This window comes from Callithrix jacchus, chromosome 15 (assembly GCF_049354715.1).
Source record: "Callithrix jacchus isolate 240 chromosome 15, calJac240_pri, whole genome shotgun sequence".
Lineage (NCBI taxonomy): Eukaryota > Metazoa > Chordata > Mammalia > Primates > Cebidae > Callithrix > Callithrix jacchus.
In genome coordinates this window covers 32,891,781-32,904,738 of record NC_133516.1, presented here as the reverse complement: position 1 = coordinate 32,904,738, position 12,958 = coordinate 32,891,781, and the positions used below count along the sequence as shown (strand labels likewise).

General features: G+C 56.1%; 2 protein-coding genes across 3 annotated transcripts; both read left to right on the top strand.

Annotated features, from left to right (window-relative positions):
* Positions 1–379: 379 nt before the first annotated feature.
* Positions 380–3,661, top strand: TUSC2 (tumor suppressor 2, mitochondrial calcium regulator). Its single transcript, XM_002758382.6, has 3 exons — positions 380–652; positions 2,105–2,225; positions 2,401–3,661. Exons 1-3 carry the CDS (start codon positions 507–509, stop codon positions 2,464–2,466), a joined length of 333 nt encoding a protein of 110 aa, XP_002758428.2. The 5' UTR covers positions 380–506; the 3' UTR covers positions 2,467–3,661.
* A 3,062-nt stretch (positions 3,662–6,723) lies between these two features.
* On the top strand, positions 6,724–11,627 carry HYAL2 (hyaluronidase 2). Of its 2 annotated transcripts, none has more exons than XM_008981680.5 (4): positions 6,724–6,816; positions 8,895–9,861; positions 10,381–10,470; positions 10,888–11,627. In XM_008981680.5, the coding sequence occupies exons 2-4, from the start codon at positions 8,941–8,943 to the stop codon at positions 11,296–11,298; spliced, it is 1,422 nt and encodes a 473-aa protein (XP_008979928.1). In that variant the 5' UTR covers positions 6,724–6,816; positions 8,895–8,940; the 3' UTR covers positions 11,299–11,627. The 2 variants fall into 2 exon arrangements, with proteins under 2 accessions (XP_008979928.1, XP_002758427.1); XM_002758381.6 differs by lacking the exon at positions 6,724–6,816 and adding an exon at positions 7,959–8,067.
* The last annotated feature ends 1,331 nt before the right edge of the window (positions 11,628–12,958 follow it).

Below are 12,958 nucleotides of genomic sequence, written 5' to 3'. Positions count from 1 at the left end.
ACGTCACATAAGCGTGGCAATGACAAAAATATAGCTGTGAAAATAGAACCCAGGTGGACACCCAGCGGTACGGCCTGAGGCCCTGAAGTGCTGGTTTGAGGATTGGTGGTTGAGAAGGCCTGCTAGGCCTGAACTCAAGTGTTGGGGGACGTCGCAGCTGCCATATACACCCAAGAGACTGGGAGGACTCACGACCACCACTTTCCTCGGTGGGAGCTGTCCCAGCTGGTCAGAGCGCGGCTTGCTGGGACCTGGGATCTCGCAACGCATGCTGGGGTGCACAGCATCTCAGGACGACCATTGGTCCCGCCCCACGGACCGACTAGAGCAACAGTCAATCAGAGGCGACAGCGTGCGGAAACGGAAGTGAGGTTTCCGTGGAGACAGCCGAACCTGCGGAAGGCGGCGGCGGCACCTGCGACCAGCTGCTGGGACAGGGTATGGTGGCGCCGACTGCGCTGTAAGCAGAGCGGCCGCGGGGCCAGCCATGCGCCGGCGGCCCTGACATGGGCGCCAGCGGCTCCAAAGCTCGGGGCCTGTGGCCCTTCACCTCGGCGACCGGGGGTGGTGGCTCAGAGGCAGCAGGCGCTGAGCAAGCTTTGGTGCGGCCTCGGGGCCGAGCTGTGCCCCCCTTCGTATTCACGCGCCGCGGGTAAGGGCATGGGTTCCACCCTAGGTGGGGGGAACAGGCGGGCGGCCAGGCGGCCCGCGCTACGGGGGAACTTCCACTGCTGTACCCCATTACAACCGACCCAGGACAGCCCCCATATTTTGAGCCCCCATTGGAGATCGGGATGGAGAAAGCCGGGGAGTGGTCTCCAGGCGGCTTGGCCACTATGAAGGTCTCCCTGAGAAGAGTGGGCCTGAGGCTTGTCACTGGGTCGGCCTTCCGCATGGTAAAGCTAAGCTAGGGCCTCCATGAGACCTCAGGACCGCTTCCGTCTCAGTCTGCATACTAAAGGCTCCTAGCCTTTTTCCCTCAGTTCTTCCAAGAGGATAATGACCTTCTGTTTAGGCTGCTTTTCCTGACAGTAGTGAGGTTGAGCCTCTGAGGGTAGTGGCTGGGGAAGCAGGGATAGGTCCCCGTATTGGGAGTGAGCCTGAGGAGAAACACTCACCCAGTTATGTTCTCCAGATACAGAGCGCTGACCTACCCACCCAGTCCCCACCCCAGTCTCCCAGGGGCCCAGACAAGAGTACCAGATTGGCTTGGCCCTAGTGGACTCCTGGAGATGGGTGCTCCCAGTGCTGGAGATTTGGCTGTAGACAACAGGAAGACCCAAGAGTGGGCAATTCACCAGCCACTTGGGGCATGGGGTCGGGGAGACACTGCCTTCATCCCTTTGGGCTCCTTCTTAGCTTAGGCATCTGCTATCTCAGTCTTTGACACTGGGCCAACAGCATCTTCTGGAGTGAGACCAACATGCCCAGGCCAAAACCCTGCCCACTCTTGAAGTCCTGGGTGAAGGCAAAGGCCTCATATTAGAATAGCTGCCCTTTCTGAACAAATAAGTAATGAGAACTGGCCTTGGTGGCTGCCTGGATAGTGTGCTTTGGTGTGGCCTCTCTTCTTGGGGGTCTGACATAGTAGCACTGCCCACCTATCACCCCACTTCCCACTTTCTTCTAGTAGACTCCAAGCCCCAGGCAAAGGATTCTCCAGGCAGGCCAGACATGGTGGCTCATGCCTGTAATCCTAGCACTTTGGAAGGCCAAGGCGGGTGGATTGCCTGAGTTCAGGAGTTCAAGACCAGCCAGGGCAACATGGCAAAACCCCTTCTCTACTAAAATACAAAAAATTACTAGGGTGTGGTGGTGCATGCCTGTAGTCCTAGCTGCTTGGGAGGCTGAGGCACAAGAATTGCTTGAACCCAGGAGGCAGAGATTGCAGTGAGCCGAGATCACGACACTGTATTCCAGTCTGGGCAACAGAGTAAAACTCTGTCTCCAAAAAATACAAATTTTTTTAAAAAAGGATTCTCCAGGCATATTATTCTCATTTCTTCCCACTTGGGAAGACCACAGACTTCCCTGAGGTCTGTGACATTTGCCATGCCCAAGTTTGGGGCTCCAGCCCAGCCTGTTCCCCTCTCCCTCTACACAGCTCCATGTTCTATGATGAGGATGGGGATCTGGCTCACGAGTTCTATGAAGAGACAATCGTCACTAAGAATGGTCAGAAGCGGGCCAAGCTGAGGCGAGTGCATAAGAATCTGATTCCTCAGGTGAGGGGCTGGACAGTGGTCACAGAGCCGACACTTAAGCGTGTGGAGGCAGACCCAGATGGGATCTGTTGTCATGGTGGGGGCTCTTGGGGTGGGAGGGATCTGGGAGGAATAAGAAAACTTCCGGAAGTAGAGGCCCTAACCTGACCCTCACTAGCTTCTGTTTCTATGGCAGGGCATCGTGAAGCTGGATCCCCCCCGCATCCACGTGGATTTTCCTGTGATCCTCTATGAGATGTGAGCCTGGGAGGTGGCAGACAGAAGCACACCCTGCCCCAGCAGGCTGGAACTCCCAGGCTCAAGCTGTGGCTTCCATTGAGGAGCCCCAGGCTGGGACCACAACCCTGAATAAACTCCGTTGGCCCATAACCTTCAGCTGTGAGCGGGTCAGTCCCACAGTATTGGTTGGGTGTTGGTTTGTGTGTTGGCAAGAGGTGGTTGGTGGCTGGTAAAGGCTAATGGCAGAGTTAGCACCCCACTCTCCCCAGCCACCCCTGCAAGAAGCATGGCAGGGCATATACCAGTCAGGAATGCCCAGTACCTGGTTCCTTGCCTGGTCTGCTTTCCAAGATTGCCTGGGGCCTAGCCCTGCTAGAGGCTACAGCACTTTACAAGCAAGGTCTGCCTTCTTCCAGCCCCTAGGCTGTGGGCACTGTCCTTTCCTTCACTTCCCTTTTGACCCCCTAGTCAGAGCATTTCAGCCATTTGCTACCTCGATTCCTCCTGTGTTGGACAGAGGCTGGGGGCAGTGCTAGCCTGATTCTTCCCACCTACCTGCCATTTGTTCCCGCCTTCAGATGGATGGACAGTTTGCTGGCTCTTGATAGGAGTGGGGACCAGGTGGGGGATTCTCCCTCTACCCAGGGCTGGGCTGATCCCCCTACTGTACCTGGTTGTTGCCCCCCACACACACCCCCACTTGAGGAGTTGAGAGGGTGCAGGCCGGGGTCAGGATAGGCTGTGGATGCTTGTGCCTATGGGGAGTTACTCCAATCCACTTATTCTGTCTAATCCCCCATGCCTTTGCACCAAGTCCTCCACCCCCCAATTGGAGGTGACTGTTCACCACCTTGTGGTAAGGGACAACACCCTAAGGCTGGTGCCAGTAGTTATGAGTAGCCTACCACCCCTTCCCTTATAGTAACCACTCCCCCCTCTTCAGGATCAGTCAGGGGAAAGTACTGGAGCCCCTGGGTAGGGAAAGAAAGGAAGGAAAACCATAAAAGGAATACTTATAATGTGAAGGTTTGTAAATAGTCCATGATGATGTTGTGGCAGAGTCTGATTTCTATATAGAGGTGACTTTTTTTTTTTAAATACTGTGCAAGCACTGTGCTTCTGGAGTGTGGGAAATGGCTTGGGGAGGGTGGCCCCCAGCCTAGGAAGACTGTTGTGTTCTTTGTTCAATTTCAATAAAATGATTTGTAGATCCTGCACTTGAGAGTGGCATCTTATGGGGCTGTGACACCCAGTGTCTAGACTACTACCTGGGCTCAATAGGTAGGCCTGGCTCAAGACTCTGGCAGGCCCCCTAAGGCCAACCAAAGCCCAGGGGTAAGCCTGAGCCCAGCCTGTGGCCATCCCAGCTGTGGCCAGCAGGTGGCTGTGTGTTGACACGGACCTCACTGCAGGCCCCCTCCGGATTGGGCTGGGAGGGCACTCACTTAATCTGTTGTGTTCAAAGAGGTGGTGACCCTTGGAATCAGAAAGCCCTGGGATACTTCACTAAGGATTGGCCCCACCTGCCTGACCTAAGGTGAGAGAGTATGACCCCAGATAGTTCTAGAATATCTGTTCTAGCTGCAGCATTGCCAGCTGACCCTAAGTGGGGTCATGGCCTGAGCCCCATGGACCTCAAAGGCCCAGCTTTAATGGACAGCACCCAGATAGGTGTCCCCACATCCTCGGCCTACTTCCAGGCTTGACACCCCAAACTTAAGTGCCTCCTCTGAGGCCTGCCTATGGACACCATGGGAAAATGAGCTCAGGCTTCTGTTTCAGCAAGCAAAGCTCGGCCCACCAGTATTGCCCCTGCTGTTGCCTCCATCTTCTCACCACCTGCAGCCTGCCCACTGTGGTCATTCTGCCTGCACTTCTCAGAGACTGCGACGAGGCAGATTCTCTGCCTGGCTTAGCCTTTGACTATCAGCCCAACTACCAGTTAGAGAGGGGAGAGTTCAGAGACAGGCTTCTGAGTGTAGGGAGCTGGCCTCCCAGGTTTTGAACTTGTCAAGCCCAGAGCAGGATCACCATATCCAGCCTGGACTTGCAGTTCTGTGGGGTGTAGGGCTGAGGACCCCACAGGGCCGTGGGGTGAGCCTTATCATTAGGTCACCTAGGCCAGGAGGTAGACAGTGCACAGCAAGGGACCTGTTCCCATGAAGGCAAGGGCCGTGTACAGTAAGGGGTCCACCCCCATTAGATCACCGAGGTTTGAAGGTGGGCCATGTGCAGTGAAGAGGGTACAGTGTACAATACTTCTATCTATGGGCAAACTACTTCTAAGAAGATTTATAGGAGGATGCTTTAAGTCACATAGCAGTGACAGAGCTGTCAAGGTTACCGCCACCTTCTGGCAGCTTCCAATGGGTTCTATGGGAAGATGCTTTTCAAGCAGCACAGTAGCAAGAGCTGATAAAGTTCATAGTCACCAAGGTGGATTGCCGGTCTGAGGGCAGCCTTCCACAAAAACTGGAGCAAGGTCCTACAATTCCTTTATCAGGAGGATTGGCTCTTGCCCCAAGCCTGCCACACAGCGGGTATCTTTACGATACTGAATGCTGCCGCCTGGGCCATGGATTCTTGTCCTGGTATAACTGTTTTTCCTTAAATCATGCTCTGCACTGTGTCTGCTCTAGGCATTCCTCCTATTATAAGCTGCTTATTCCTTAATTCATGCTCTGTACTGTGTCCACTCTAGGCATTCCTCCGATTATGAACTAAGATATAGGTATATATGTAGGGAAATATTCTTTAGGTACTCATACTATCAACTATTATATGATTATATATAGAGGATTATATAAAGGGATTCTTCAAGCCCTAATTCTATAAACTAATATGTGATTATAAAAGGAAATAGCTGAGTAGTAACACTATAAATTGAGATACTCCTCAGGCCCTAACTGCCAGGGTTCTGCTTAGCTCTCATTCCTCGGTGCCTATATGGGGGGTTACCCACAGTGGGGTGCCTCCCTATACCTCCCGTAGGAAGCCAAACAAGGCTCTGTCATCCTCCATGATCCCCCTCTACTGGCTGTTCAAGGCCCAGGGTTCTCCCATCCCAGATAGCATCCTGTCTCCTACCACCACTGTCCCAGCCTGGGGGAACTCCCTGTGCTGGGCCTGTCCAGCTGACCCCAAAGCTGGAAACAATGGAGGTCAGGCAGCACTTCCCCACTCTATCCCGCTGGGCTGTGCTCATTTCCTTCCTGCTGACTGCCTGAGGAAGTGTCCCTGCCCTGGGACAGTCTGGCCTAGCCTTTGTTTCCCCAGGGGTCCCCACCCATGGTGCTTCCAAGGCCTCTGACCCCTGTGAAGCCAGCACAGTGGCACAGGGACACTGCACCTTCCCCTACCATGTCTTGGACTCCTTGGTCCTCGGGGCCAGACTCCAGGGTATTCACCTACCCCTCACACAGCCTTCTCTTGGGGGAGAGGCTCCTGGGCCTTGGGCCATTGGGTTGCTGAGGGTTTGGCTCTGGGTGATTTGGGGATAGGCTGACTTGGCTTCACCCCTGGAGAGGTCTGCTGGAACCTTGCTGCAGTCCTCCCTAGGGCCAGCCACAGGAACATCCCTCCTAGAAGAATATACCCCTTTCCTCATTCATGTTGTAAGGAGCCCTCTACTCTGGGTAGCAGATTCTGAAATCCACCCAGGAATGTCTTCCAGCATGAAAGCACTCTGCAGAACCCTCCCAGCCCCTGTCCCCTCCTCCCCAACCCATACAGTCACACTCATCAACACATTGTCCTCTCTGTCACACGGGATGCTTCTGCTCTCAGTGGAAAAAAAAAAAATGGACTCAGCTACTGGAAGTTTCCCGGACCTTCCCCCCCAGGGCTAGCTCCCTTCTCTGGGGGACCATCAGCTGAACACCCCCCAAGTATTTTGACTCCCAAAAGCACCACCACCTGACCCATCCTCTCACAACTTACTGGTTTTGAGGATGGACCCCAACCCTAGGGGAGCAGTTAAGAGGTTCCTTAGTGTTGGAAGCTGGGGGTGTGGGGGAGATTGGCACCTAATCTGAGCCCATAGCCTTCCTGTCACCTGGTGAAGCTGGCGGGGGCCAGATCCTACTCAGAAGGGTGGGGAGGGCAGCCAGCCAGCAGGCATTCCGGAGGGAAACAGGGTCAAGCCGATCTCCTCCCCCACGCCTGTTCCTGGCCCTTTCCTCTCAGGGGGCAGCAGGAAGTGAGGAGAAAGGGCTGGGATGGGAGGTGGGAGCGGATGGGAGGGAATGGGGTTTATCAAGTCCTCGGCGGACTGCCCAGCGGGCAGCAGCTGGCGCAAGTAGCCTAGCTGGAGAGGCTCACCCCAGGAAGGAGGGAGGCCGCCGACCTACTGGGCCGACGGACTCCCACACAGGTGAGCCAGTGCAGACGACTGGTCTGCACCCTGACAGATGCGCTCGCAGCAGCGCTCCCTGCGGCTCTTGGCTCCTGGGAGGGTTAGGGGCTGGCGGGGCAGACGCGGGCCCTATGGGGAACTGAGTTCCCACAAGGGAGCGGATCTAGGAAGAGCCGAGGTGGTCTCGCACGGGGCTCGCCAGGGTCCAGCTCTAAGCCTGCTCCCCACCGGAAGGGGCCTGTGGAGCGTAGAGGGCTCTAGATACGGGGTGGAGGCCCTGGGAGAACCCTCTTGCTGGCTCTCTCGGAGGTCCAGCCAGAAACTGCTGCAAGGGGTGGCAGGTTCCCAAAGGACCTCAGAGACTGGGCAGAAAAGAACAGAATCTCAGGGATGACTGGCCCGCCCTGATGCGAGTCAAGGAGGGGGGCACCCAACCCCTTACACCCCTCTGAGTTTCCCTGCCCCCAGCCCTGCCGGCCACGCCGCTATCCAAAATCGGGTTGCCAGGACAATGACTGCCTAGGCCCTGCCCGGGCAGGCTAAGAAGCGGTGCTTGGCCCCTTCCCTCAGTCTGGGAGGGGGCGGGGCCTCCCTTTAGACAGGGGATCAGAGAAGGGGGCCCCTGATTCGTGGGAGGCGGGGCATTACTGAGACCAGAGGTCGCCTCAGGTCAAAGTCTCTTTTACCACACAAAGGGGCCCCACAGCTGGCGTCTACGTTCGGGGGTGCAGAGCCAGATCTGTGCAGCTCCCCGCCAACCTCGGAGTACCACAGCACCTCCTGATGGCCGAGCAGGGCAACACCTCCTCCTGTTCCCCTCCCCGTCGCCCACCCCGTCCCTCACACTGTCCCTTTAAGGGGCTGGCGGCGCCGCGGAGCGGGCGGGACTGTACCACCGGCCTCGGGCTGCAAGGGGGAACATTTCAGGCTGACTGGCGCTCGTGGCTGAGACTCCCGCAGAAAGCCCTGCTCAGAGGGGCCTTAGGGTCCCAGATGGGTCGCCAAGTTCCTCTGCAGAGGACCTGGGGATCTTCGAGCCCGAAACGCGGCACTGGCACCGAAAAAGGCGGAACACACCTTCCCGCTCCGGCCGCAAGTCCAGTCCCGGGCCCACCTCCGCACTGGAGTCTTAAAGGGCCCGCGGGCCTGGGGGCGGAACCAGCAGAGGCGCTGAGCCGGGGCCGCGCCTGGGCGAACGGCCGGAGCGGGCTGAGCTGGGCCCGGGATGGCGGTGGCCCTGGCGCGGGTCCCGGTGGCGCCCCGCGCGAGGTGAGGGCGGGCGGTGCAAAGCTGGCGGCTCTCTCTCTTTGGGCTGGGGTCTGAATCCCCGGGGGTGCTCGCGGAAAGGCGGCCCAGAAACCCTACCCCCACCCGGCTGGGCGCAGGCCCCACGTGCGGGGCGGGGGCGGGGTCCGGCACAAAGGCCTAGGGGAGCGTGCTCTAGCCCTGAGCGGCCGGGCGGGGGAGGCGGGCGCGCACATTCCCTGTGGCGGTCGAGGGAAGGGTTGGTCTGCGGGCTCCGCCGTGGGAGGTCCGCTGCCCCTTTGTCCCCGCGGGGCCTCCTCCAAGCCGGGAGAGTATCACCACTCGAGAGAAAGTCCTGACAGCCTCACTCTTTTGCCGGGCGGGTGTTACACGAATAGAAGCCTCGAGGCTGCCTTCCTTCCAGCTTCCTAGCCTCTTCAGGAGCTGTACCCTGCTTTACCCAAATGCTATCGTTTTTCTGGATCAAGGGTTCTTCAGGGTGTACAGGGTGGGCATCAGGGGTTCAGGGTTCTCTGAAACCATATACTTCATAGTATGCAGTCATATATGTGACTCTGGTGAGCCCAATTTATCCAATTCTTAAAAGGATCACAGACCTAATAGAGATTTCTGCCCAGTCAGAGGCTACCTGCTCCAGGAAAGAGCCTTGTGCTCTGGCAGTTAGTTCCCAGGTGTCTTGCCTGACCTGCAGTGGCCTGTGATCTCTCAAACCTATTACAGCCATTAGCACAATGCCCCACACAGCATGGGCTTTGGGAGCATAGAGGGACTTAAGGTAGGCACCTCCAGGATTCCCTAGACTGACTTGTTCTCCCCCACCCTTCTTCCAGTTCCTGAGCTGGTGCCAGGCAGGTGACACTTCTTGCAGCCCCCAGCATGCGGGCAGGCCCAGGCCCAGCCGTCACACTGGCCCTGGTGCTGGTGGTGGCATGGGCCATGGAGCTCAAGCCCACAGCACCACCCATCTTCACGGGCCGCCCCTTTGTGGTGGCATGGGATGTGCCCACACAGGACTGTGGCCCACGCCTCAAGGTGCCATTGGACCTGAATGCCTTTGATGTGCAGGCCTCACCTAATGAAGGTTTTGTGAACCAGAATATCACCATCTTCTACCGCGACCGTCTAGGCCTGTATCCACGCTTCGATTCTGCAGGAAGATCTGTGCATGGTGGCGTGCCACAGAATGGCAGCCTCTGGGCACACCTGGAGATGCTGCGGGATCATGTGGAGCACTACATTCGGACACCAGAGCCTGCGGGGCTGGCGGTTATTGACTGGGAAGACTGGCGGCCTGTGTGGGTGCGCAACTGGCAGGACAAAGATGTGTACCGCCGGTCATCACGCCAGCTGGTGGCCAGTCGTCACCCTGACTGGCAAGCAGACCGCGTAGTCAAGCAGGCACAATATGAGTTTGAGTGTGCAGCACGGCAGTTCATGCTGGAGACACTGCGTTATGTCAAAGCAGTGCGGCCCCGGCATCTCTGGGGCTTCTACCTCTTTCCTGACTGCTACAATCATGATTATGTGCAGAACTGGAAGAGCTACACAGGCCGCTGCCCTGATGTTGAAGTGGCCCGCAACGACCAGCTGGCCTGGCTGTGGGCTAACAGCACAGCCCTCTTCCCGTCTGTCTACCTGGAGGAAACACTTGCTTCCTCTGCCCATGGCCGCAACTTTGTGAGCTTCCGTGTTCAGGAGGCCCTTCGTGTGGCTCACACCCACCATGCCAACCATGCACTCCCAGTCTACGTCTTCACACGGCCCACCTATAGCCGCAGGCTCAGGGGGCTGAGTGAGGTATGTCTCCAGGGCCCTGCCTTTTTCCTTCTTCCTTGAGGATCCACTGCACATTTGGGGTGCCAGGGGCCACTATAGGACTATACATACCTATAGTTTATTGGCTGCTCCACATCCCCTCAAATATTTTCTCTCTCAACTCAAAGGCTGACGTCATCCCCATTTTTCAGATGAGAACAGTTGAGGCACAGAAATGCTGAGAAGTTTGCCCAAAGCTTCCTAGCAAACCCAGAGCAGAACAGGGACTGGGACTCAGGCATTCTAACTTTGGAGTCCATCCTGATCGCTGCACCCTAGGCTCGAGTGTGCCCTTGGCTTGGGAAACAGGCCCAAAAGTGGGGTGGGAATGGACTTAAACATTTAAGAAGAAAGTGAAACAGATGAGCCTCTGCCTGGAGGTGAAAGGGGGTTGGGCTGGGAGGTCAGCAGGTTGAAACAGGCTAGTGCCTGACTGCCCTGTCTGTGCCTGCCACCCTGTGGTCTCAGTCTTCCCCAATGACCATCCCTTTTCTTGAATAGATGGACCTCATCTCTACCATTGGCGAGAGTGCAGCCCTTGGCGCAGCTGGTGTTATCCTTTGGGGTGACGCAGGGTACACTACAAGCACGGTAAGTGAGACCCAGCCTGCCAGAGCTCAGTCTATGGGACAGGCAGAGAGTTAGGGCCTTTGGCTACCAATCTCAGATGGGCAAACCTAGTTCAGTCCCCTTGTCTGTCTCCTACCCGAGGCATCCTGCGTCCCAGCAGAGAAGGAGGTCACCCCGGCCCTGCTCTCAGGAAAGAGGAAATGCTGTCCTGAACAGCTGTTGAGTCCACCCTTCCCCATCTGCCCAACTGGGTTCCAGTCTCTTCCCCCACCCACTTCTTGGCAGGAGGAGGGACTGTGTGTCTCAGGCACAGATTGAATGCACAAATGTGTGCAGTTAAAATAAGGTATGGTCATCACAGTGTGGACACAGTTTCCATCTGGGCCTGTGGGCTGAGATAGCTGACTCTGACCTATGGTCCTTGGCTTCTGCCTCCAGGAGACCTGCCAGTACCTCAAGGATTACCTGACACGGCTGCTGGTCCCCTACGTGGTCAATGTGTCCTGGGCCACCCAATATTGCAGCTGGGCCCAATGCCATGGCCATGGGCGCTGTGTGCGCCGCAACCCCAGTGCCAGTACCTTCCTGCATCTCAGCGCCAACAGCTTCCGCCTAGTGCCTGGCCGTGCACCTGGTGAGCCCCAGCTGCGACCTGTGGGGAATCTCAGCTCGGCTGACCGTCACCACCTGCAGACACACTTCCGCTGCCAGTGCTACTTGGGCTGGGGTGGTGAGCAATGCCAGTGGGACCATAGGCAGGCAGCTGGGGGTGCCAGTGAGGCCTGGGCTGGGTCCCACCTCACCAGTCTGCTGGCTCTGGCAGCCCTGGCCTTTTCCTGGACCTTGTAGGGGTCTCCTGCCTAGCTGCTCAGCAGACTGGCCTCTACCACAAGGGCTCTCTTAGGCATGTAGGAGCTTGCAGGGGGTGGACAAACTGGAGTCTGGAGTGGGCAGAGCCCGCAGGATGCCCAGAAGGGCATCTATACCAGCTCACACCCCCCTGTTCTAAGGGGGAGGGGAAGTCCCCTGGGAGGCCCCTTCTCTCCCTGCCAGAGGGGAAGGAGGATACAGCTGGGCTGGGGAGGACCTGACCTTACTCTCTTGCCTTGGATAGTTTATTATTATTTTGGGGTCTCCTTTGTAAATTAAATATAAAACAACTGCTTCTCTGCTTGGAACTTGTACCTGGGCTAGAGTATGTGAGAGAGTCCAGAATCTCCCATGGGGTTTGAGCTCAATTCTGTCTCTGAAACCCTCTGCTGGGGGCTTCTTGAGTAAGATGTATTTACCAAGACCTGGGGGCCCAGAGCTGCCCACTCTGGAACTGTTCTGCTGGTGCAGGAGCCACTGGGAGTGGAGGGACCCACGTTCCATCCCAACACCAAAGACCTTGCTTTCTCCATATTGGTTGCAAGGGAATTGGGCCTCACCTTGTGTGAGGGAGGGGGCTTATTGTGCTGCTACCACTTGCCCCTGTTCCCGAAGCTGGGCCAGTGCCATCCTCCTTGCCAACCCAGGGAGAAACGTTTGATCTTCCCTGCTGGTCCCACAGACAAGTGTGTCTCCTCCACTCCCTGCTCCCAAAGGCGGTGGACTCCAGCCACATGCACCTCTCATCAGGGTCACAGCCCTCCCTCAGATCTGGTGGTGGGAGGTTGGCAGGGGATTAGGCCGGGCGCGGTGGCTCACGCCTGTAATCCCAGCACTTTGGGAGGCCGAGGCAGGCGGATCACAAGGTCAAGATATTGAGACCATCCTGGCCAACACGGTAAAATCCTCTCTATAAAAAAAATTTAAAAATAAAAAATTTTAACATAATTATGATTAATACTGACAATGTAAACTAAGTTATATCAGAATTACAGGAGTTTCCTATAATTTTGGAACACATACCAAATGCATATTTATACAAATATGGCCCAGAGAAAACCAAACACCATTTCATATTTGACAATGCTTCTTGTATAATTTTTATACCAAATAAGTCAAATTTGTCATTATTTTTGGACTTTAGGGAACCTAATGGATTAATGGATTAATTAGATTAGAAAAAGATATAATTTGCCAGGCGAGGTGGCTCACACCTGTAATCCCAGCACTTTGGGAGGCCGAGGCGGGTGGATCACAAGGTCAAGAGATTGAGACCATCCTGGTCAACATGGTGAAATCCCATCTCTACTAAAAATACAAAAATTAGCTGGGCATGGGGTATGGGCGCGATCTCGGCCCACCGCAACCTCCACCTCCTGGGTTCAGGCAATTCTCCTGCCTCAGCCTCCTGAGTAGCTGGGATTACAGGCATGCGCCACCATGCCCAGCTAATTTTTTTATTTTTAGTAGAGACAGGGTTTCACCATATTGACCAGGATGGTCTCGATCTCTTGACCTCGTGATCCACCTGCCTCGGCCTCCCAAAGTGCTGGGATTACAGGCTTGAGCCACCACGCCTTGCCTGGGTTTTTAAAAAATGTATGTAAGTCCTCTTATCGTGACTTACATTGGCTGTTCG